General features: G+C 44.8%; 1 protein-coding gene across 1 annotated transcript in view; it reads left to right on the top strand.

Annotated features, from left to right (window-relative positions):
* TTL (tubulin tyrosine ligase) overlaps positions 1-14,975 on the top strand; it is a gene marked incomplete at its 3' end in the record, with an annotated part of 33,305 nt that extends 18,330 nt beyond the window's left edge. Inside the window, exons 4-7 of the mRNA XM_082852136.1 lie at positions 1,095-1,230; positions 2,233-2,502; positions 7,966-8,109; positions 14,861-14,975. Of these exons, the coding sequence (XP_082708262.1) occupies positions 1,095-1,230; positions 2,233-2,502; positions 7,966-8,109; positions 14,861-14,975 (665 nt within the window). The remainder of the gene's footprint in view (positions 1-1,094; positions 1,231-2,232; positions 2,503-7,965; positions 8,110-14,860) is intronic.
* Between the last annotated feature and the right edge of the window lie 10,932 nt (positions 14,976-25,907).

Below are 25,907 nucleotides of genomic sequence, written 5' to 3'. Positions count from 1 at the left end.
GGAATGGGGAGTAACTGCTTGGTGGGTGTGGGGTTTGGGGGGAGGTGAAGAAAATGTCCTAAAATTAGATTGTAGTGATGATGGTTGCAAACCTCTTGAATATGCTAAACACCATTGAATTTTACACTTTACAAGGGTGAATTTTGTAGGATATGAACACTATCTCAGAGCTGATGCATCATTTATCTAATATTGATGGACACTTTATATTAGAGTAGAGTTGATTTACAATGTTGAGTTAGTTTCAGGTGTACAGCAAAGTGAATCAGTTATACATATACATGTATCCACTCTTTTTTAGATTCTTTTCCCACATAGGGCATTACAGAGTATTGAGCAGAGTTCCCTGTGCTATACAGTAGGTCCTTATTATCTATTTTATATATAGCAGTGTGTATATGTCAATCCCAATCTCCCAATTTATCCCTCCCCCCGCCCTTTCACCCCTGGTAACCATAAGATTGTTTTATACATCTGTGACTCTATTTCTCTTTTGTAAATAAGTTCATTTGTACCATTTTTTTAGATTCCACATGCAAGCGATATCATACGATATTTCTCTTTCTCTGAAGTAAGTCTGACTTCCTTCACTCAGTATGACAATCTCTAGGTTGATGGACACTTTGAATGTATCCAGTTTTTTCTAATACAGCGCTGCAGGAATGTTCTTGTACATTTGTCTTTCTGCCCTAACCACCTGATGTTTCTACTAGATACAGTGTTTCCAGTCGGTTTATTGGTCATAAGCAGCATACAGCCTTTACTGTGGTAGCCAGTGACCAAAAGTAGAGCGGCCTTTATTTATGGTGCTTAGACCCTTTGAATATCCATAAAAATGAAATTTCATGGAGCCTGCCATGACAGTGTTTACAATCCTACATGGAGAGAGGGTTGGATAACCCTGGTGCTTTTGTGGGGAGAGGGGAGAGTGAGAGAGATGGAAGGAGGGAAAGGATGGAGAATGAAAAGCGAGTCGGCCAGTAACAGCCTCCTGTCGGTTTTTACCTGCTGTCAGAATTTCCTTTCTGGCTTTGCAGAGAGCTTTTCCTCTTGGGGTGAACTGGACTGATTATGGTTTGCTTTTGCCCTGTTAGGTGAAGGCATCCTCATCTCCTCAGACGCTGCGGAGCTGCTGGATTTCATAGACAACCAGGGCCAGGTGCACGTGATCCAGAAATACCTTGAGCGCCCCCTGCTTCTGGAGCCAGGCCATCGCAAGTTTGACATCCGGTAATGCTTCCGCGTCTGGAGTTTTTGTTTTACAAATCTGGAAAAAATGCAGTGGTGTGTGATGCGGAGGGTGACATGGATTATGGGGAAGTATTGGACTTCGTTTAATGTTCCCCAAGTTGAGTGCAGCTGAACAGAACCGAGCTTCTGTTTTTCTTTCACTCTTTCTCTTGTCTTTCTAGAAAAGGTTATTAAGATGATGAATTTTCTTTTTTTTAAGTATTCTCTTTAATGAAGATGACTTGTGGATCCAAAGAAAGGATATCAGTGTGTGGGGCTTGCTTTATGAAAGCAGCAGAGAGATATGCATAGAACACCTAATACAGCCACAGCAGATCAGGTGATCCTGCCAGAGAGCGTGTCCTTACTCTGTTATCCGTGTCCCACTTTTTAAGGTTTTCATGAACACACCTCAGGGGTTTGGACTTTACCTTTGCGAGCAAAGGGCCTGCGAGGAGAAGGAGGTTGCGTGGTGCTTTCAAAAGCTGAAAGCCCTGCCCCAGCTCGCCCTGAACCTTGCTGTCCTCTCCCCATCCAGGACTCTTTGTCAGTTAGGTGCCTTCACGTTGACTTGCTGCTTCTCGAACACCAGTGCTGTCAGATCAGCTTCAGCAGAAAGTCTTCTTAAGATAACTAAAAGAGCAGACATGGCAACTGGAGGTTTCATAGATTAACCGTAAAAACCAAGCCACTCAGATCTCTTCGAAATGCTGTATCTTTTGAATGGACCAAAGTCTCCTTGTCAGTTATGGTGAAATGTTTTCTTTGCCTCCTTATGGTGGTAATCCACTATCTTGGCTAACTGGCATGACTTGCCTTGTATATATTTTTTTATTAATTTTTTCTGGAGTATAGTTGCTTTACAATGTTGTTATGGCATGCCTCGTATAATTTTAGAACATACCTCCTTCCTCTGTTTCCTCCCAGAAAGATCAAGCTGTGGGGATGATATATATAATATGCAGAAACTTTGGGTAACTTGAATATTTTATTGACTTGCAGAAGCTGGGTCTTGGTGGATCATCAATATAATATCTACCTCTATAGAGAGGGTGTACTTCGGACTGCTTCAGAACCGTATCATGTGGATAATTTCCAAGATAAGACTTGCCATTTGACTAATCACTGCATTCAAAAGGAGTACTCGAAGAACTATGGGAAGTATGAAGAAGGGAACGAAATGTTCTTTGAGGAGTTCAATCGGTACCTAACAAGTGCTTTGAACATCACCCTGGAAAGTAGTATCTTACTACAAATCAAACATATAATAAGGTAACTTGTTCATATCTCTTTCGGTTAAATGTGTGTTAAAGGAGCTTTGGGAGTTTGTGCCTTTCAAGGAATGATTCCATTTACATTGTCTAAGAACAAAAATTATTTGTTATATCCCTTTATTATCCTTTTAATATCTATAGGATCTGTAATGCTGTCACTTTTTTTTAATCCTTATGTTGGTAATTACCTCATGTTGGTAGTTTATATCTTCTGTCTTTCACTTGGACAGATTGGTTAGAAGCTTATCAATTTTATTCATCTCTTGTAAAAGTCAGCTTTTGGCTTTATAGATTTTCTTTGTTGTTTCAGTTTCTTTGATTTATGTTCTTAATTATTTTCATCCTTCCGCTTTGGGGAGGTTTGATTTGCTTTTCTTTTTCTAGTTTCCTTAAAGTGCAAGGTTAGATCATTGATTGGAGAGATTTATTTTTTTATAAAATATAAGCATTTAAGGCCATCAGTTTTCTTATAAGTACTCGTTAGCTGCATCCCACAGATTTTGCTATGTCATGTTTTTGTTTTCATTTCATTTTTATTTTTAAAAATTTTTGTTTATTTTTGGCTGCTTTGGGTCTTTGTTGCTACACATGGGCTTTCTCTAGTTGTGGCGAGTGGGGGCTACTCTTTTGTTTTGTTTTGTTTTGGTTTGGTTTTTTTTGCAGTATTCGGGCTTCTCACTGTTGCGGCCTCTCCCGTTGTGGAGCACAGGCTCAGAGGCCATGGCTTGTGGGACCAGCCGCTCTGCGGCATGTGGGATCTTCCCGGACCGGGGCACGAACCCGTGTCCCCTGCATCGGCAGGTGGACTCTCAACCACTGCGCCACCAGGGAAGCCCTTTTTTTTTTTGTATTTTTGGGGGCTACTCTGTTGCGGTGAGCGGGCTTCTCATTGTGGTGGCTTCTCTTGTTGTGGAGCACAGACTCTAGGTGTGCAGGCTCAGTAGTTGTGGCTCGCAGGCTCAGTAGTTGGGGTGCGCGGGCTTAGTTGCTCTGCGGCATGTGAGATCTTCCCAGACCAGGGCTCGAGCCCATGCCCTCTGCATTGGCAGGTGGATTCTTAACCACCGCGCCACCAGGGAAGACTGTTTTCATTTTATTAAAATATTTTCTAGTTTCCCTTGTGACTTCATCTTTGACTGCTGTTATTTAGAAATTTTTGCTTAATTGCCAAATATTTGGGGATTTTCCAGGCATTTTAATTTCATTATGGTCAAAGAAAATACTTTGTATGGTTTTACGTCTTTAAAATTTGTTAAAGTTTGTTTCATGGCCCAGAATATGGTCCATCTTAGTGAATGTTCCACACGCACTAAAAATAATGTTTATTCTGCTATAGTTGGGCAGAGTGTTCTATAAATGTGCTTTAGGCAAAGGTGGTTGGTAGTGTTGTTCAAGTCTTTCACATCCTCGATCATTTTCTGTTCTACTTGTTCTGTACATTATTGAAAGGTAAAATATTGACGTCTCCAAGTATAATTACGGATTTATCTATGTCTCCTTTTAGTTGTTTTTCTCTTTTTTAAATAAATTTATTTATTTATTTTTTGGCTGCATTGGGTCTGCTCTGCTGCACGTGGGCTTTCTGTAGTGGTGAGTGGGGGCTGCTCTTCGTTGCAGTGTGCGGGCTTCTCGTTGCAGTGGCTTCTCTTGTTGTGGAGCACAGGCTCTAGGTGCACGGGCTTCAGTAGTTGTGGCACTCAGGCTCAGTAGTTGTGGTGCACGGGCTTAGTTGCTCCACAGCATGTGGGATCTTCCTGGACCAGGGCTCAAACCCATGTCCCCTTCATTGGCAGGTGGATTTTTAACCACTGTGCCACCAGGGAAGTCCCTCCTTTTAGTTTTATTAGGTTTTTGCTTCGTACATTTTGAAGATCTGTTGTCAGGTGCATATGCATTTAGAATTGTTATCTCTTTGAGGGGAATTGACCTCTTTATCATTATGTAGTTTCTGTCTTTATCTCTGGTAATATTTCTTATTTTGAAGTCTATTTTGTCTGATATTAATACAGCCACTCCAGCTTTCTTTTGATTAATGGTATGTCTCTTTCCATCCCTTTACCCTTCTTCTCTATTCTATTCTATATTTAAAATGGGCTTTTGGTAGACATCATATCATTGGATTTTGTTTTCTTTTGTTTTTAATCCAATATATCATCTCTGTTTTTTTAAATTTAATTTTATTTTTTATACAGCAGGTTCTTATTAGTCATCAATTTTATACACATCAGTATATACATGTCAATCCCAATTGCCCAATTCCTCATCATCTGTTTTTTAATTGTGTTTGTACCATTTAAATTTAAAGTAATTACTGACTTGATGGGATTTATGTCTACCATTGTATTATTCATTGTCTGTCCCTTCTTTTTTGTTTGTTTGTTTTTCATTTCCCTGTTTCCTGCCTTCTTTTGAATTATTTGAACTTTTTTAGAGTTCCATTTTAATTTTTCCACTGAGTATTTGGCTGTATCTCTTTGTATTTTTGTTTGTTTGTTCGTTTTAGTGATTACTCCAGGGTTTATTATACACATACTTAATATATGATAGATTGTCAGGTTGGATTAAAAAATAAAAAAAGACCAAACTATATGCTCTCTACAAGCAACGCACTTTAAATATAAAGGGAGAAAACTATGCTTTTACATTTACCCAGATATTTGCAGTTTCCTTTGCTCATCCTTCAGTCCTCAAGTTCCAAGTTTCATTTCCCTTCAGACTTCAGCATTTCTTCTAGAGCAGTTCTGCTGGTGATAAGTCCTCTTAATTTTCCGTCATCTGAGAATGTCTTTAGTTTACCTTATTCCTGAAGGATTTTTTTCACTGGAGTTATACAAATATAATGTCAAGCAAAAAATTACAAATTGGTCCTGTTCATATAAATTGAAAAACAAGCAAAACTAAGTAATACATTATTTGGAGGAATGTACACATGTGGTAAAAATCTAGAGAGAAACAAAGTAATGATAAACACAAAATTCAAAATAGTGGTTAACTCTGGAGGGGAAGCGGGAGGGACCCAAGGAGGGGGTTTAAAGGTATTGAATTGTAAGTATATGGGTGGTCATTAGTGCTACATATATTTTAAAATCACAAGTCATTATTTTTGTTATTTGTATAGTTAATATCCTGTTAGATTCCCCCATACATTTTAAGCCTTTATGACCCCAGGTCACTAGTACATATGACTGTCCTTTCCCCACTGCGTTTTGGTGTGCCTTTGTTATAAATCAGGTGGCCGTTTATGTGAGAGTCCGTTCCTGGGATCTCTGTTCTGTTCCGTGGTCTGTTTATCTGCCCTGTCGTTACCACCCTGTCATGACGACTGAGCCTTTTTCCTTAATGTATTCTTACACAGAGTCTAACAGAATAATTACGGGGCTCAGAGTTCCATCTCTTCAGGGATTAATATGTGGTTAGAATTCTGACACCAGATAAGTCAAGTACACTGAAGAAAGAATTCATATTTTAGGCAAAAGATTTATTTGATATTTGATATACCCCCTCCTCCTCATTGTTCTGTGCACTTCAGAGAGTGTTGCTACTTTGGTGCTATTAACGCTCCTCACGGCTCTCATGTTCCTTTTTTCCCCAGCTAGCTTCCCCCAAACTTCCCACTCCAGCTGAAAAAAAAGATGTACTATATAAAGTCTCTGATGATGAAAAGAAATTCTTTAAAGTGAATTATTAACTTGAACTCCCAGCAGATAAAACATATTTCGTTTTGACTTGGTTCTTGCTTTCAGTTTTTCCTGTAAGTGTTGGAGTGTAATGTTTCTTTCCATTTTTATCCTTCAGTGTTGTTAGTTTTGTTTTTTTTTTAATCATGAGCACCTATTAAATTAAAAATTTTTTCTAAATTATATTTTAAAGGGCATTTTAATAAAAACAAAAGTTAAGGGTATTCTCTCGTAGAATAGAGATGAAATATAGAAAAAAATGTGATATGTGGCTTGCAGGTTAGGGATGAATGGGAAAAGAAATTTTTATTCCAATTGGTTCTTAAGTGACTAACTGTCCAAAGTGATTTTGAAAGGTTTAAACACATCTATAGAAAGTTTTTCCTCTTCGAGAAAAAAAGGAGGAAACTGATGCTTGGGGTGGAGGGAGGTTGAGGGGAGCAAGACCCTGGTGCCAAGTTCACAGAAGCCTCAGTTCTTCTTTTAAAGTCATAAGCCAAAAGCTACCTATAAGGACACGTCTTTTTTCTTTTTGGCCAGACGGCACGTGGGATCTTAGTTCCCCGACCAGGGATCAAACCCGCGCCCTCTGCATTGGAGGTGCGGAGTCTTAACCACTGGACCGCCAGCGAAGTCCACTTCTGTTTCTTCTTCCCCTTCTTCTTCTTCTTCTTTTTTTTTTTTTTTTTTTTTTTTTTTAGGACACGTCTTTTTTCTTCTAAATATACAGCTGTGTAGAAGGACAGCTATCTCTGGTAGTCTTAGAGTCATCATAACATATATTGCATTTACGAAGAGAAATATTTTGCCCCAACATCTAGTTGAGGGAAAAATCAGTGAAGAGAGCTTCATAAAACAGAAATGGCATAGGTTTTTTTCTAGGATGGTCGTACTAGATAACAGTTCTTTATTATTCATAAACAATAGATTCATGATTATCGTAATTAATGATAAATTCATAAAATATGCCTACATTTATTAGATGCTTCCTAGCTACCAGAAGTCATGCCAAGTTCCTTATGTAATTATGTCATTGAACCATCTCAGCACCGGGAGTAAGTATTATTTTTACCCCAACTTTACGGACAATGAAGTCAACACTTGGCTTAAAGAGGTTAGAAAATTGGTCCGAGCTTCTGGCTTCAGCAGCCTGACCTTAGGCATCATGTGCTTTTCCATTATGTCTCTGAGATTCACTTTCAGCTTTTCTGCGTCACTAAAATCCTCCAATTTTTGCGAACAGTAGTTGATCCTAATATTAAATCCTATTCTGTATTTCAGTATCTTGTTTCATTATATAAAGCTTTAAAAGCAACTATTTGACACTTGAACTGGAGCTAGTGAAAGAAATGAACGGAGTCAGCATTCTTTTTGCAAATTCTGCTCGTCACTAAATGGTGGTCCATTCTTTTAATATAGCAAAAATACGTAGAAATGTTTTGCTTCTTCTTATTATTATTATTTGGTTTGTTTTGCTTATTATAAACAAATGTGGCAGCAGTCCACCTGTTGGAGGAGTCCACATTTGTAGGGACCACGGTGACTCAGCACTTGCTGGGAAAGCAGCCACTACTTGTAAGAACAAGAGTGATGGCAGAGTTTTCTAACAAATAACTCACATCATCTTGAATAATCTATTGGTAATGCATTTAAAAAAGAGAATTAAGCCAAAGCCTAATTTTCATCAGCACTTTCGACGTAAAAGCATCCAAGCACCTGTTTCTCCCAGTGGTCCTTCTCCCTGGACCACCCCATCCTCAGTGAGCGCCCCCTCTGCCCTGCAGGAGCTGCCTCATGAGCGTGGAGCCCGCCATCAGCACCCGACACCTCCCTTACCAGAGCTTCCAGCTCTTCGGCTTCGACTTCATGGTGGATGAGGAGATGAAGGTCTGGCTCATTGAAGTCAACGGCGCCCCTGCTTGTGCTCAGTAAGCCCGAACACCACTGGGTTTTTGTCTGTTTGTTTGCTTTTATCTAAAATGAGGTTTACTGCATTTCATGCAGTTTGAAGTCCGTGCAGCAAAGGAGACTAACACGATTTTTAATGCATTTAAAAATAAGGGCTTTGGGCTTCCCTGGTGGCGCAGTGGTTGAGAGTCCGCCTGCCGATGCAGGGGACACGGGTTCGTGCCCCGGTCCGGGAAGATCCCACATGCCGCGGAGCGGCCGCGCCCGTGAGCCATGGCCACTGAGCCTGCGCGTCCGGAGCCTGTGCTCCGCAATGGGAGAGGCCACAGCGGTGAGAGGCCCGCGTACCGCAAAAAAAAAAAAAATAAAAAAAAATAAAATAAGGGCTTCCCTGGTGGCGCAGTGGTTGAGAGTCCGCCTGCCGATGCAGGGGACACAGGTTCGTGCCCCGGTCCGGGAAGATCCCACGTGCCGCGGAGCGGCTGCGCCCGTGAGCCATGGCCACTGAGCCTGCGCGTCCGGAGCCTGTGCTCCGCAACGGGAGAGGCCACAGCAGTGAGAGGCCCACGTACTGCAAAAAAATAATTAATTAATTTTAAAAAATTAAATTAAATTCAAAACGTGGGGTGGGAGGCAAATACACAAAGTCCTAGTCTCCTTGAGTCCCTGGAAGAGAAGGGTTTGGGTTAAAACGCGTGGGAAGTTAGTTCTGCAGGGGGAGTAGTCTGTCTTGGCAAGGTGGTGAACTCCTGTTACCTGTGTGTCCAACCACTGACCCTTTGAGTGCCGTCAAGGAGGATGTACCAGCGACGGGAGGGCTTTGGGAGGACCCCGGCCAGCAGGGGGCTTTGCTGAGTCATTTCTTATCCCTTTTCCTCCCTGTATGTGTTGAGCACTTAGCACCTGTGGGTGGTGGATGCCGTGAGAGTTCTAAACAAAGCTAGTAATACGAGCAGCGACCCTCTCCCTCTCCCGTGACAAGGTGATGAGTCAGCCGCGTCCTGTGAGTCAGGGAGAAAGTGATGACCAAGCAGTTCAGAGGCTCCCTGGGCAGGAAGTGGTCTGAGAAGGTACCATGGACATCGTGGAGCTGAGGCTGGGGTGTAAGAGGAGAGTGTCATGTGTGCTAAGGGGGCGGGAACCCAGAATCCAGTGGGACCTTGCTCTGGGCCAGGCTCTAGGGGAGATGCACAGATGAACAGACCCTGCCCTCGGGGAACTTCTGTTCCTCCTGGGAGGAGCCTGGCTGCAGCGTGGGGGTGAGGAAAGTTGAGGGTGAAAAGGTGAGTTGGGACCTCACTGTGGGAGGCCTTACGTGTAAGGGAGTCATTTGAACTTCATCCTCAAAGGCTGTTGGTTCCTCTGAGGATCCACATTCATTAGTGTCAAGACCCTTTCACGGTTCCCCACGTCCACGTCTTGGAGAAATTGAGGTGTGATCTTCCGACGGCGTAGGAAAAAGGCCTGCACCTCCAAGGGGCGGTGTTAACACATGAGCAGTTCTCTCATTTGCCACCTGCTTCGTGGCTGTGACCTGGCAGCTGGGATTCCGTCTCATTCATCCTTGCCTGCCACTAACGAATACCTGTTAGATACCCCTAACCCGCCAGGCCCCGGACTGGGCTCTGGGTCACAGTCGTGAGCAGAGAGACCCGGGCCCCGCCCTCAGTGGAGGGAGACTGGGCGAGACAAAGGACAAGACAAATATAGATTACAAACTGGGACACACCCTTTCATAGGGTAAGAGATGTTAGAAGGTAATATAATTGAGCAGAAAGTCCCCCTGGGAGGTGATGTTTGGAACCGAGATCTGAAGGAGAAAGGAAAGTTAAGGAGACCAGGGGTGGAGGAGAGCAGAATGTTTCACATCCTGCCTTCCCCAGGTCCACAGGGGTGTCCATCTTCTCCCGTCCTTCCTGTCAGAGGTTTGTCCCTTCCTTGTGCTCTGGACCCGATCCCCTCCCTCCAGGCAAGAGGGCGGGTTGAGGATGCCTCCCTCATCTGCTTTCTCCCTCTTGGCTACATCTGTTCCCACCAGCCTGTGGCGCTCAGCAGATTTCCCCAGCAATTAGGAAAAGCCCTCCTCTGAGGCCCCGCCCTGCTCCCGGGACCACCCCCTCCCTGCTCCCTCCACAGCCACACTTCTGGAGAAGCCACACGTGCACACGCTGTCTCCTTGTCCTCAGTCCGCATCCGCGCTCTGGTCCACTCCGGGCTGCCTCGCATCCCGGCCGCTGCACAGAAACTGTTCTTTCCAGGTCCCCAGCCAAGCCCATATTGCACTCCAGGATTTTAAAACCAGCAAATGATGTCGCAGCCCGGAGTTGCAGGCCAGTATCTGCACCAGTCTTCCCGGCGTCCTGCAAGGATGTGTGTGGATGTCCAGTAGGCGCCCCACCCGGCCAGAGTCGCCCATCTCACTGAATGTCCAGCCCCCCCCTGCCGCCCCCCGCTTTCCAGGTGACCGAGACCCTGCCCCTGCCTTTCCATTACCCTCAGGATCTGTCCATTGGGGCCTGGTCAGTTCTGCTTCCAGCCTCGCCAGCCCCCTGCTCCCCCCGCCCACTGCCCTTGCTCTCCCAAACATCGTCCTCCAGCTTTGCTTTTGCAGAGAGCCTGCTAACTGGGTCTGTGCTCTTGCCCCAGTGGAGTCCGTTGTCCCCTGAGCAGCCAGAAACCAGGCCCTGCTGTTCTCTAGCCTTCCCCCTGCGCCTGGGACCGAAACCCGACTCCCCTCCACCTGCAGGGCTACTGCCCCGCCTACCTCTCCAGCCTCACCCAGAGCCTCGTTTCCCTGATGACGCTTACCTGCTGCGGGGCCTTTGGCGTGCTCTTACTCTACCCCCCCCAGCCCAGTCTTACCAAGGCTGCTCCTAGTCTGTCGAAATGGCATCTCCAGGAAGCCCCCCCTGAATAATCCCATCTTTTTTAAAAAATTTATTTTATTGACGTATAGTTGATTTACAGCGTTGTGTTCATTTCTGCTGTGCAGCAGAGTGATTCAGTGACACATATATAGACATTCTTTTTCATAGTCTTTTCCATTATGGTTTATCCCAGGACATTGAATAGAGTTCCCTGTGCTCTACAGTAGGACCTTGTTGTTTATGCATTCTGTATATACCAGTTTGCATCTGCTCACCCCAAACTCCCAATTCATCCCTCCCTCCCCCCTCCCCTTGGCAACCACAAGTCTTGAACAGTCCTATCTCTGACTTTCTCCAGCCAGAGCCTTGGTAGTTTACTTCATTACACTAATTGCTGTCAAATCAACCCATTTTTGTTTTCTTTACGGAATGTATGCACCGTGAGGGCAGTAGCCTTGTTTTTCTTATTCTCCTTGGAGTCCCAGCACCTGGCACCGTGCCTCGCACATCCTAGTCTGCAAATAGTAGTTGGGTGGATATAGTGTGTGTTACTGGTTAACACTCTTACTCACCTGAGTCAGTAATTGCTTAGGTTTTATTTACATAGAGACATCTTTCTATCTTCCTAATACTCCCTAATGACATTGGTGCTTCAGTGCATAGAATTTCTTTATCATTAGGCCCAAACTTACGCATCAGCCAGGATGGCGTGTCGGGGAGCAGGGAGGTTCTGTTTGCGTACTGTGAAGAGCTTTGGGAATGTTTAAATGGCAGCTTTAAGTGTTTAAAGACAAGGATGCCATCATGTCTTGATGGTGAGTCAAGGCCCAGAATCTAAAATGCAGTCAGGCATTCAAGTATACAAGGTAAGAAAGTCATAAAATAACCCCACTGTCTTGTGGGCAAAAGTGATTCTGTTTCAGTTTATTCCTGAAGCTTATGAGCTGTTCACTAAGTGTTTCTTCTCCAGGGTAGCTCTTTGATTCCAAGTGTAAATTATCCTAGGTCAAGATACAGATAATCTGGTGCAGGCCCTCATAACTGAATGCTTTCCGTAGACGTTGGACCCTTTATTTACCATTGGTCTTAAGGGCTTTGGCTCAAGGGTGGACCTCCAGTCTCCGGATTGGAAAAGGTGAATCTGCCTCTTTTGTTCCGCGTAAGGATTGAAGGCTAGGGAGGGCAGAGAAACGGCAACTTCTTAGTTCATTTGGAGTGTCGAGTAATGGCTTTGACCTCTTTCCCCAACAGTAGTATCCCCCAACCTGGTGGAAACTCACCTGCTCTCTGAGGTGCTTTGCAGGATCAGGTCATGCTGGGCCCCAACAGAGGCCTCTGGTGATAAACCCCTGGGCATCAGGGTTCACTGGCTTCTCTGGGCTCCATCTCACCAGCTCCCACACAGCCACTCACTGTCTGTTGGATTCCCTTCATTCAGAGTCCTGATGCGAGCAGTGGGGTCCAGGGAAACAGTGGGGATTTTAGGAACGTGTAAAAATGAACGTCCTCAAGGAGTCGACTGGAGGAGGGAGACAGACACTGCCCAGTTAATTATTATATGAATCATACTGTGTTACAGTTGCTGTGATAGAAAAGAAACAGATTCCATCTTTTTATTTTTTGGCCGAGCCTCATGGATTGTGGGATCTTAGTTCCCCGACCAGGGATTGAACCCGGGCCCTCGGCGGTGAAAGCGTGGAGTCCCAACCACTGGACCACTGGGAATGTCCCTCAGATTCTATCTTTTAGGTTCATGAGTTTGAGTGGGGAGTGTTCTTGGGTCCTTGCTTCCAAAAGGACGAACAGCAGGGAGAGGGTCAATGGAGATGGTGACATGATGGCGTAGTCAAAGGAAAGTCTTTTTTTTTTTTAAATTAATTTATTCATTTATTTTTGGCTGCATTGGGTCTTCGTTGCAGTGCACAGGCTTCTCATCGCAGTGGCTTCTCTTGTTGCGGAGCGCGGGCTCTAGGTGCGTGGGCTTCAGTAGTTGTAGCACGCGGGCTCAGTAGTTGTGGCTCGCGGGCTCTAGAGCGCAGGCTCAGTAGTTGTGGCACACGGGCTTAGTTGCTCCGTGGCGTGTGGGATCCTCCCAGACCAGGGCTCGAACCCGTGTCCCCTGCATTGGCAGGCGGATTCTTAACCACTGCGCCACCAGGGAAGTCCCGGGAAGCCTTGTTCAGGAACCACAGTTTCCATTGTCGTGTACATGTTAAAATAGGACTTACTCATCTTGCTGTATGAAAACCAGCAGGATGTTCAAAGGCCCACTCTTGCCTGTATGTCAGGTACTTCCTACACCAGAAATAGCGAAGATATGAGTTGACCAGGTTGAAGCTGTGTCCTCCCCTCCCCCAGTATCCCCTTTGGAAAATGCCTTCCCGAGGTAGCTAATGACAAGCATCACGAAACACCAAACACGGTGTATTTTGACGGTTGTGGCTCTTGGGGACTTGCCGAGTCCCAAGTTTAGCAGCCGCTGTCACTCACTTGCTGGCCCCCTGGTCACTATCCCTTCAGAAGTGGGAGGTTGAGTGGTGTGGCCACACCAGACTGTTGAAAATGGGACTCGATTCACAGACAGAAGGGGCAGAGGCTGGGGGACTGGGGAGAGGGGAGAGCGGGAAGAGCAGACATCCAGCAGGAAAGATGAAGGTTAGCTGGCAGTTAGGACTTCCTAAGATAGACAACGGAAGCATGGCTTTGCGTGAGCTTTCTTCCCAGAGGGCCTTACCAGAGGTTAGAACATACAGTTTCCAGCTGCAAGGGCAGTAGAAGGGGATGGGAGGGGCGGGGAGAAAGTCTCTGTGATGGGGTGGATGATAGCAGAGATTTGCCATGGCATCAGGAGGGATGGGAATTCGCTTGTGAAGATTTCCTACCTGGTGGAGATTGGGACATAGCATCTTCCGGAAATCAGGGCAGTAAAGACCTCTGTTCCTCCAGGTCACGCTGGCCTGGGCTCCTACCCTTGGCTGCAGCCACCTGGATTCCAGATGTGTCTTGAGTGAGTTGGGAAGGCATGTCAGGCCTGGAGCGCCACCCCAAATGTGGGTTTTCTCTTTGGACCACATGTCTCTGGTTTTCCCCTGTGTTAGAGACAGTCCTCCGAGAGCTGGCTCTGGGGCCTCACGTGCTGCCGTGTGAAACGGGCGAAAATCCTATAGACAATAAGTGAGTGGGGAGCTAGAGGGCCTCATCGCTTCTCTGAAGAGGCTGGATGGGAGGTTTTCCTCCTTAGCTTTTCTGCTATGGTGGTTCCAGACCCCTGCACGTGGCCTCAGAACCCTGCATGGCTTGGCCCCTGCCTTGTCCCTAGCCTCGCACTGCAATGGTCCAGTTCCCCAGATGCCCTGAGTTCTCTCTCCTCAGTGGGTACCACTCCTTCCATTTGCACTGCCCCTCTTCTCTCTCCGCATCTCTCCCTCATTCTTTGTGTCTGGCTCCCCTTCCTTCATCCTGTTTCCTATCCCATCATCCATTCTCTGTCCGACGTGATTCCCTCTCCGGGTCTCGGCTGAGCTGTCACTCCGGGGAGTCTTTCCTAAAGGCCCCGCAGCCACACTGCGTGGGCACTTTCCCTGGGGAGAGCCTGCGCCTCCAGGTGTCCCCCCCGAGACAGGCAAGACAGCCCCCGTTCTCTTTGGAATTGCCTGTGTTCCCTGCAGTTCAAGGCAGAGCAGGAGACGTCTTGTCTGTTCACCTGCAAGACCTTCCAGAAATATCTGTCGAGTGGCTGCTTTCTCTTCCTGCAGTACCTCCTGCAGGATTTGCATGGTCAGCAGACACCAGTCTTAGAAACGTGAGGTGGAATTTCTAGGGCGGATCCTGATGAAAAAAGCGTTGACTTTTCGCTCGCACTTTGATGAGCGTCCTCAGTAACAGCTCTTTGAACCCGTTGCAGGAAGCTCTATGCGGAGCTGTGCCAGGGCATTGTGGACATAGCCATCGCCAGCCTCTTCCCGCCCCCCGGCTCCGGGCAGCAGCCGCCCCAGCCAGCCGCCTTCATCAAGCTGTGACCGAGGGAGGCGCTCGAAGCTGCCTCGGAAGAAGCACGAGGGGGCGCTGCCCCGGGGGAAGGAGAAGTGTCCGAGTTGCACGTCATCAAGCCAAACAGGAGGAAGAGAGACAACCCGCAGAGACGTGCTGGAAGAAGAAAAGGCAGCTTCCCCGAGGAGTGGTCGTTTGCCCAGGGGTTCCCAGGTGGAGCTCTTGGCACTGCTACTGAGATTCGAAAACTGCAGCAAATTTCGCCAATGGGAGAGCAGGCTGTTCTTCTGAGGGGCAAAACACAGGGATGTGCTTAACGTTCTCATCCTTTGAAAAATCTGATTTTTATCCTAAGGTAGTGCTGTGAGCAGCGCCTCTCCTGCCCGGGGTGGCAGCCGTTGGATCTGGTTGGTGTCTGTCCACCTGCTGCATTAGTGCCTTAGCTCTGTGCCCAGCTACAGCCTCCTGTCTGGGGCAGGGGCGGGATGCGAGAGCACTTGGGAGGTTGCCAAGGGTGTCCCCCGCTAGTCCCACGGGCATCTGCACAAGCGCGCGCCGACTGTCCTGGGTGCTGGGCTCTGCGGACGCTGCCTTGCCATCAGGGGGCTTGCTCTTCTTGGTCCTGATGGCATCCGGCTGGTCACTGGCCAGGGATGGCGTGGGCTGGGCACCCAACAGCAAACGCTGCTCTCAGCCTGCTCTCTGCATGTTTTAGAAACCAAGCAGCAAGTTTGCTGCAAACCCGTAAGCATCCAATAAGCATGAGAGAGGAAACAACACAACGTCCTGCTTTACTTAATAGTTGCGTAGGGGGGAGTCTTTGAAATATGATTCTCAGTTCTCTTTGTTTTAACCAGAATTCTACATGCCCTTTGGCCAAGTTCCCTTTCGTTCTGTTTTTTTTTGTGGGGGGGATTTAACTTTTGTAAAAACCCTTCTAGGGGTCGGGAGAGGGTAGAATCCGCCCCCTCCACCCCAGGGGGCTCCTCCCCACTTTGTTTTTCTTGCTCTTCTAGCACCTTCTGTGGGAGCTGGACAGGCAGGTTTTGTTCCAGGGAAGATTCTCCGTCTGCTGCGCCTCTCGACATCACGGAGAGGCTCTGAATCAGTGTGTGTCTCGCCTGAGTGGGAGAGTCTCTTAAAATGGGGAAGATGGGGTTTCAGAGCCGCGCTCAGCATCTCTTAAGTCAGCAGAGGTTAACGGCGTCCCGTTAGATGTAGTTTCTGCTCACAGGATGGACGAATTTTCTGCAGACTTTCCAGGAGGCCATGTCACTAGCGAGAGGAAGCCCCATATGCCATCTGTGTCCACCGTAAGATGAGTGAACGGTGCGCTGGGAATCAGAGCAGACCCACTGAACCGGCTCCCTCCTCCCCAGGGCGCGGTGGGGTCTTCCCTCTGGCACGTGTGTGCTCCGTTATTCGTCTCTGCTTGGCACAAGAAAACAGTTCTGCAGCCAGGGGAGACTTTTTTTTTTTACAAAGAGAAGAAACAGCAACACCTCAAACATGATGAGATGTGGGAGCTTAACAGTGAAAAAAGGAATCATGATGGAAATGATTCAATGGCTGCAGCAGTGTGTGTGGGATGTGAAAGTGTTATGTCCGGGCTGAAGTGGAGGAAGGGCCAGCTGGCTCGGCCCTCCCGGGTGTTTGGAATTACAAAATAAACGTGCGGGCGGTTACCCAGAATATATAGATAATGAAGTTTCCATCCAGAGCGAAATGAGACAGTGTTAAGGGAACTGTGGAGGCCCAGCACAGCTGATGGGTTAGTGCTGGGGGCTTCTGAGCAGATCGTGGTGAGGTGCACACCTACGTAGAAAGTGTAGGGTGATGGGGAAAGCGTGGAGGTTTTTGTAGTGCCGTCACATGCGAACGCAGATTTGTAATGATCTTTTGGACCTGAACTGCAGGGACGTTCGAGAATTTTCTCTTACGGTGTCTCTTACTGGTGACAGAGCTAAGAATCCAGGTGTAGGAAGTCTGTGGAACTTGATGGATTTTCTAAGAAACCTGAATCAATAGCAATATATGTGAGGGAAGGAAGGCTTTAAAGAGAAAATTCTGCTTCATTCCTCGCGTGGTTTCGAATAAGTATCTATTTTATGCATTTATTTCTGACCAGGTGGAATGGCTGGCTCAGAACTGTTCCATATCCTTCCACGATATCCTTGACACAGGTGGTCATGCCTCGCCCGCAGTCAGTCTTCATACCTGTGGTCTGTGTTTGTGTGTCCAGTTGCTGGGGAAGGAGGTGGTGTTTTGTGGAGGCGTTGATTCTGATCTTGACTCTGTCATTGGCTGCACGGCATCAGAGGAGCCCGTGAACCTCTCTGTGCCTTAGTTTCTTATCTCATGGAAGAGCTTGTTGCCTGACCCAGGGACTACTTCAAGGGCATTTAGTGAGGACACATGAGATTAGGAAGGCTGGAGAACCTCCAGTACCAAGGTTCTCAATGCTGGCTGTTTGCTGGAATCACTTGGGAAGCTTTTAAAGAATGTCGGTGCCCACACCTTCCCCCTCCCTCACCCCTGACCCATTAAGTCAGAACCTCAGGCATCAGCTTGCTTTGAGATGCCTTGAACCACTGATTGAGAAGGAAGGACAAACACATTATTACCTTGGAAGAATCAGCTAAGGTTTAGGGCTTTAAAAAAAATTCCCTCTAGAAGGCTAGGCGTTCCTTTAAGAATGACCGGATGCTGACGTGATACAGCGAGTGCCGTCCAAGCAGGTTTTCCTTTGCTCCCCGTCACAGCCTTTGGAAGCTCAGCTGTGCTTTCATCTACTTAAACAGTTTGTGAAGCCTTGTCAGCAAATATAAACAGACATGAATTTATAAATCTGCTAAATAAGTGTTAAGATTATAAACAAATTATTGAGAGAAAAATCCCCTTCCCTCCCTCTGGACTCCCGTGGTAACTATAGACTCCACTTCCCCAGGACGTGGAAGTGCCTCGGTGTCTGTCTGACGCAGTGGAGCGGGTGCTGGTGGACTTACCAGCTGACGTGATGTTTCACGAGTGCCTCAGGGTGATCATCCCAGACTGGGGACCTCTGGTAGTGCTGGAAATGGATGGGATCCGCGGGACCCGCAAGCAGCAGCGATGCTACAGAGGGTGTTGCCATTAAGAATTGAGGTCGTGTCAAGCAGGGGTGCATCCAGCCCTGCTGTGGGTGGTGGGGACTCTGCCAGAGGAGACTAGATGCCAGAGTGGGTCCCCACAGCACATGGGTGCCACGGAGAAAACTGTCTCTGATCCTGGACACAGAATATGTACCGAAGAGGAAATGACTCCTGACACAAGGCGATTTTATGAATGTTTAAAATGCCTGGAGCATTAAAGGAATCATATTTCAAGCATTTCTCTGCCCTTTGGTTCTGTCATCTTATTGTGAGTGTTGACTGTCCTAGGATATCACTGGTTATTTGAATGCATGATTCTGTTACCCAGAGGTAGGCATACTTTTTCTATAAAGGGCCAGGTAGTAAATATTCTAGCCTTTGCAAGCCAAACTGGTTCTCCTTTGCATATTCTTCTTTTTTTCCCCCAACTCTTAAAAAATATTAAAACAAAGCCAAAAAAACTTAGCACACAGGCCATACAAAAACAAGCACATATGCGGCCATTGTTTGCTGACCCCAGAATGCTACTCAATACGTAAGCCAACAGATTGGCCTTTGAAACTGTGATGAGCTGGTCCAGGGTGAAGCACTGAAACAGTTTCAGCTGCCACAATCCAGCCCGTCATGTCTCACATGTCATGTGTATTGTCTGAATCATGCTGCAGGTTGTGAGGTGACACCCCTGGTTGTGAAGGAGTTATGTGTGCTTTAAACATGGAGGTAGAGGGGCTTCTGAAGTGAGGTTCCTTCCCCAAATAGCTAGAAGTTCAAGAAGTCCTTACTAAGACTTCACTAAGGACTTCTGTGTAAGTCCCCGTCTTAGGGCTTATTTTATGTGACCTGTCTCAGAGTGTGCCCAGTGTGAGCAGCCTTTCCCCCTAGGTGCATTTGTTAAAAATAATCAGCAGCCGTTGTTTAACATCTCAACTTCCTGAGATGGCTTTAGCAGCTGGAACAGAGAAGCCGCTGACGAAAAATTTAGAAGGGAAAGATGGGGAATGAGATGTCCATAAAACGTTTTGAAAAGTTTCAACATATTCCTAAAAATATGGAAGGCCACACACAGGTGTAGGGCTGTGTCCATGCCCAGGGGAGACCTGAATTCCCTCGGCTTTCACCTCTGTCTGACTAGGAGGATCTGCACAAGCAGGACGTGCAGACTAAGGCAGAGCTGTAAACTAAAAGGAGACAGAACGATGTGTCACCAGAGAGACAATATCATTAAAGAGAGAAATTGTTTTTTAAATAGAACAAAGACATTTTGGCATTGAAAAGTATGATCATGCGAATGAAAAATTCAGTAGAGGTGTCCAAAAGCAGGTTTGAGCTGGGAAAAGAAGGAATCAGTGGATCTGAATTCAGCTGAGATCATCCAGTCTGAGGAACAGAAAGAAAAATGAATGAATAAAAAAATGAACAGAACGCCAGAAGCATGTATGTACACCAACATATACGTAACAGGAATCCTAAAAGAAAGGAGGGAGAGAGAAGGGGGCAGAAAACAAATTGGAAGGAGCAGTGGTCAAAAACTTTCCCACTTTGAGGAAAACCATTAAAATGCATCCAGGAGGTTCAATAAACTAAGTTGGATACATTCAAAGAGATCCGCGCCAAGACACATTGACCACTAAGAAAATAACTTTAAATATATAGTAAAAAGGACAAGGGCTAGAATGTTACACTAGAAAATATATATTTAACAAGAAAAGGCAGTAGTGAAGGGATGAGGAGGTAATAAGGCATTTACAAAGCAAATAGCACAATGCAGACACAAATCCTACCTTATCAGTAATTTCATTTAAATGTAAATGAGTTAAACACGCCAATCAAAAGGCAGAGATTGGCAACGTGGATCAAAAAAAAAACATGATCAAACTCTGCTATCTACAAGAGACACGCTTTGATTCAAAGCCACAAACAGGTGAAAGTAAAAGGATGGGAAAAAATATACCATGCAAGCAGTAACTCAAAGAGAGCTTAGGTGGCCATACTACTATTAGACAAAATAGACTTTAAGAAAAAGAATTATTACAGGCAAAGGAAGACACTTTATAATGATAAAAAGATCAATCCATCAGGAGATATAACAATTATAAACAAATGCACCTAGCAACAGAATCCCAAGATACGTGAAGCAAAAACTGGCAGAACTAAAGAGAGAAATAGACAATTCAACAGTAATAATTGGAGCTTTCAATTTTCCATTTTCAATAATGGATAGATGATCAACAAGAACATAGAAAACAATGTAAACCAACTAGATCTAACAAATATCTATAGAACACTCCACCCAACAATAGCAAAATATACATTTTCCTGAAGTGCACATGGAACTTTCTCAGGAATAAACCATATGCTACACCATAAAGCCTCAGTGAATTAAAAATGATTGGAATCAAACTACATATGTTCTGTGAACACAATGAAATAAAACAAGAAATCATTAACAAATCTGGGAAAATCACAAGTGTGTGGAAGTTAAAAATGCCAAAGGAAAGAAGTCACAAGGGAAATTAGAAAGTACTTTGAGAGAGATGAAAATGAAAACACAACAGGGCTTCCCTGGTGGCACAGTGGTTAAGAATCCATCTGCCAACGCAGGGGACACAGGTTTGAGCCCTGGTCTGGAAAGATCCCACATGCCGTAGAGCAACTAAGCCCATGCACCACAACTACTGAGCCTGCGCTCTAGAGCCTGCAACCCATAACTACTGAGCCCGCGTGCTGCAACTACTAAAGCCCGTGTGCCTAGAGCCCGTGCTCTGCAACAAGAGAAGACACTGCAATGAGAAGCCCGCCCACTGCAATGAAGAGTAGCCCCCGCTCACCGCAACTAGAGAAAGCCTGCGTGCAGCAACGAAGACCTAACACAGCAAATAAATAAATAAACAAAAAAGAAAGAAAACACAACTTACCAAAACTTACGGAAAGCAGTTAAAGCCATGCCTAAAGGAAAACATATCTTTAAATGACTATATTGTGAAAAGATCTCAAATCGGTAACCTAACCTTCCACCTTAAGAAACTAGAAAAAGAAGAACAAGCTAAATCCAAAGCAAGTAGAAAGAAATAATACAGATTAGAGTGGAAATAAATGAAATAGAGAATAGAAAAACAATAGATAAGATCAATGAGACCAAAAGTTGGCACTTTGAAAGATCAACAAAATTGACTAACCTTTATTTAGCTAGACTGACCAAGAAAAAATAAGGAATGAAAGAGAGACATTACTACAGCACAAATAGAAAGGATTATGGGGGAACCTGATGAACAATAATATGCCAACAAGTTAGATAACTTATATGAAATGGGCACATTCCTAGAAAGACACAAAACTGATGAAACTAACTCAAGAAGATAAATTCTGAAGAGACCTAACAGGAGATTGAATTAATAATAAATAATATTTTCACAGGGAAAAGCCCAGGACCAGATAGCTTCACTGGTAAATTCTACCAAATGTTTAAAGAGGAATTAACACCAATCGTTCACAAACTCTTCCAAAATATAGAAGAGGAGGGGACACTTTCCAACTCATCCTATAAGGTCACTGTTAATACTTTAATACCAAAACCAGACAAAGACATCACAAGAAAAGCAAGCAACAGACCAATATCTCTTAGGAATAGAAATGAAAAAAATCTTCAACAAAATACTAACAAACCAAATCCAGCAACATATAAAAAGAATTATAGATCTTCCTTTACTTATGATGGGTTATGTCCCAGTAAACCCACTGTACGTTGAAAATACCATAAGTCAAAAATGCATTTAATACACCTTACCTAGCAAACATCATAGCTTAGCCTAGTCTACTTTAAATGCACTCAGAACACTTACATTGGCCTACAGTTGGGCAAAATCATCTAACACAAAGCCTATTTTATAATAAAGTGCTGACTGTCTCATGTAATTTATTCAATACTGTAGTGAGAGTGAAAAATGGAATGGCTGTCTGGGTATGGAATGGTTATAAGAGTATTGGTTGTTTGCCCTTGTGATCGCTTGGCTGACTGAGAGCTTCAGCTCACTACTGCTCCCCGGTATCATGAGCAACTACCATACTTCATATCCCTATCCCGAGAAAAGATCAAAATTCAAAATTTGAAGTAAGTTTTCTAATGAATGTGTATCGTTTTGCACCACTGTAAAGTTGAAAAATCGTAAGTCGAACCATTGTAAGTTGGGGACTGTCTGTATATACTATTGTATACACCATGATCAAGTAGGATCTATCCTAAAAAGTCTACATTCATTTAACACACAAAATTCAATCAATATAATCATTTTTATGGAACAAAAGATCATATCGATATACACAGAAAAAGCATTTGACAAAACAACACTTTCTTTGTAAAAAAACTAGGAATGAAATGGGAACTTCCTCAATTTGATCAAAGGCATCTTTGGAAAGACCCACAGCCTACATCATATTTAGTGGTGGAAGACTGAAAGCTTTCTCCCTAAAATCAAGCATGAAACAAAGATCTACTCTTGCCACTTCTATTCAACATTGGATTAAGGGTTCAAAAGGAACGGAGGAAGGAAAGAAGGAAGGGCATCTAGATTGGAAAGGAAGAAATATAACTATCTCTTTTTGCATATGACAAGACCTAACATACAGAAAATCCTAAGAAATCCACAAAACCTATTAGATCTAATAAATGAGTTCACACAAGATCGCCAGAAACAAGATCAATATACAAAACTAAATTGTATTTCTAGACCCTACAAATGAGCAATTTGAAAGTTAAATGAAGAAAACAATTCCATTTACATCAACATCAAAAAGGTTTAAATACTTAGGAGTAAATTCAACAAAAGAAGTTCATTTGTACACCAAAAGCTACGAAACATCTTTGAAAGAAATTAACACCCAAATAAATGGCAAGACATCCCATGTTCATAGGTTGGAAGATAATTATTGTTAAGATGAATATAGACCCTAGATTGATGTACAGATTGAATATAATCCCTATCAAATAGCTCAGCTGCCTTTTTTTGCAGAAATTGACAAGCCAACCCTAAAATTCATATGGAAATACAAAGGATCAGCAATAGCCAAAGCAACCTAGAAAAAGAACAGAGTTGGAGGACTTACACTTCCTGTTTTCAAAATTTATTACAAAGCTATATTAACCAAGATTGTATGGTATTGGTATAAGAATAGACATACACATCAAGGCAATAGAACTGAGAGTCCAGAAATGAACCATCATATTTATGATCAATTTTTTTTTTTTTTTTTTTGCGGTACGCGGGTCTCTCACTGTTGTGGCCTCTCCCGTTGCGGAGCACAGGCTCCGGACGCGCAGGCTCAGCGGCCATGGCTCACGGGCCCAGCCGCTCCGCGGCATGTGGGATCTTCCCGGACCGGGGCACGAATCCGTGTCCCCTGCATCGGCAGGCGGACTCCCAACCACTGCGCCACCAGGGAAGCCCTGATCAATTGATTTTTGACAAGGTGCTAAGACAGTTCAATGGGAGAAAGAATAGTCTTTACAACGAATGGTGCTAGAACAAAATATTCACATGCAAAGGAGTGAAGTTGGATGTCTCTCTCACACCATATACAGAAATTAACTCAAGATGGGTCAAAGGCCTAAATGTAAGAGTTGCAGCTAAAAAAACAAACAAACAAAAAGACACAACTCAGAAGACAGCATAGCTGTTAACCTTCATGATCTTGGATTAGGCAATGATTTCAAGCACAAAAGCACAAGCAACAAAAGGAAAAAAATAAACTAGACTTCATCAATATGAAAAACTTTTGTGTTTCAAAGGACACAACCAGGGAAGTAAAAGATAACCCACAAAATGGGAAAAAATATTTGCAAATCATATATCTGATAAGTAGTATAGAAATAATACAAAGAAGTATGACAACTCAACCATAAAAAAGACGACCCAATTTTAAAATGGACCAAGTATCTAAACAGACATTTCTCCATTGAAAATATACAAATGGTCAATAAACACATGAAAATATGCTCAATATCACTAGTCATTAGAGAAATACAGAAATCACAATTAGATACTACTTCACATGTACTAGGTTGGATATAATTTTTTTTTTTTTTTTTTTGCGGTACGTGGGCCTCTCACTGTTGTGGCCTCTCCCGTTGCGGAGCACAGGCTCCGGACGCGCAGGCTCAGCGGCCATGGCTCACGGGCCCAGCCGCTCCGTGGCATATGGGATCCTCCCGGACCGGGGCACGAACCCGCGTCCCCTGCATCGTCAGGCGGACTCTCAACCACTGCGCCACCAGGGAAGCCCTTGTACCGTTTTTTTTTTTTTTTTCTGTGTGGGGGGGTGGATATAATTTTTAAAAAACAGAGAATAACATACTGGTGAGGACATGGAGAAACTGGGATCCTCATACGTTGCTAGAGGGAATGTAAACGTGTACAGCTGCTTTTGGAAAAATTTGGCAGCACCTCAAAAAGTTAAACATGGAGTTACCATATGTCCCAGAAATTCCACTCCTAGCTGTAATACCTAAGAGAATTGAAAACTTACGTCCATACAAAAACTTGTGCATGGATATTTCTAGCAGCATTACTCATAATAGCCAAAGGTGGAAACAACCGAAATGTCCATCAACCGGTGAATAGAGAAACAAAATATGTATCCATACAATGGATTCTTATTCAGCGGTGAAAGGAATGAGATACTGATACATGCTAAAACATGGATGAACCTTAAAAGCAGTGGAGAGATGGTAAGGATGGTCGACGCTTTTTGTGTTCTGAAGGGGAGAACTCCTGTGGTAGCTGAAGTGGGACAAGAGATCAGTGAGCTGTTTTTTTGTTTTAACAGCTTTTCCAGCAGGTTTGTATGCTGATGGAAATGACTGCTTCTGCCATCATCCCTGCATTCTCCTGCCCTCCAGGAGACCCTGACCAAGGGAAAGGGAATGAAGGAAGTTTTCCTTAAAAGAAGCAGACGTTGTAAAGGGAGAGAAGGCAGAATTTAGGTCACAGCTGCACGGATCTTGGGAGATTTGATGATGTCAACATAAGACAGAAACAGAAGATAACTTTTTAAAAGTGAAATAAGAGGAATTTCCTGGCGGTCCAGTGGTTAGGACTCAGGGCTTTCACTGCCAGGCCGTTTCAATTCCTGGTCCGGGAACTGGGATCCTGCGAGCCACACGGCATGGGATGGGGGTGGGGGAGCAATAGAGGAGTGAAAATTACCAGCTGACCCTGGTCAAGGTGAAACTGGGGAAGGAGGACACTTTTGGGAGTGGTGAATTAACTCATTAATTGTGGTGATGGCTTCATGGGTGTATAAATAGGTCAAAACTTATCAACGTGCACACTTTAAATGTGTGTAGTTTATTGCATGTCAATTATACTTCAATACAGAAGAGAGCTGTGACACACACACACATACACACCAAAGATGAAAGACAGCTGCAGGCAGTCCCTGATAACGTCCGTATTCTGGGGAGATAAGTACTTCATAGGACTTACAGATCCTCAAAGGATCTTAAGGTTGCAAGGCCCCTCGGACACCCGCCTTCCCGCCCCGCCGGCCCCGCCTGGCTCAAGACTTCAGTCCAGACGGCGCGGGGAGTGGGTAGAGAGGGCGGACCACCGCTTGACCGTCCCCGTGATGAGCCTTCGACTTCAGAGTTGGGTAGAGAGCAGCCAGTTTGGTGCCCGACTGCTTTTTCCTTGAAGCCAAGACTCCGGCTGGGTGTCACCCCAAGGGTCTGCATCAGCACTGGATCGCAAAGCGGTCAAGGGAAGAGAGAGAAATCTTTGAACACCGCTCTCGGCCGGCCCTGATAGCACGAATGAGAGCCAAAGAGGTCACACGTGG

This window comes from Leucopleurus acutus (assembly GCF_964270905.1).
Source record: "Leucopleurus acutus genome assembly, chromosome: 12".
NCBI classification, from domain to species: domain Eukaryota; kingdom Metazoa; phylum Chordata; class Mammalia; order Artiodactyla; family Delphinidae; genus Leucopleurus; species Leucopleurus acutus.
This window is presented reverse-complemented; position numbering and strand designations above follow the sequence as displayed.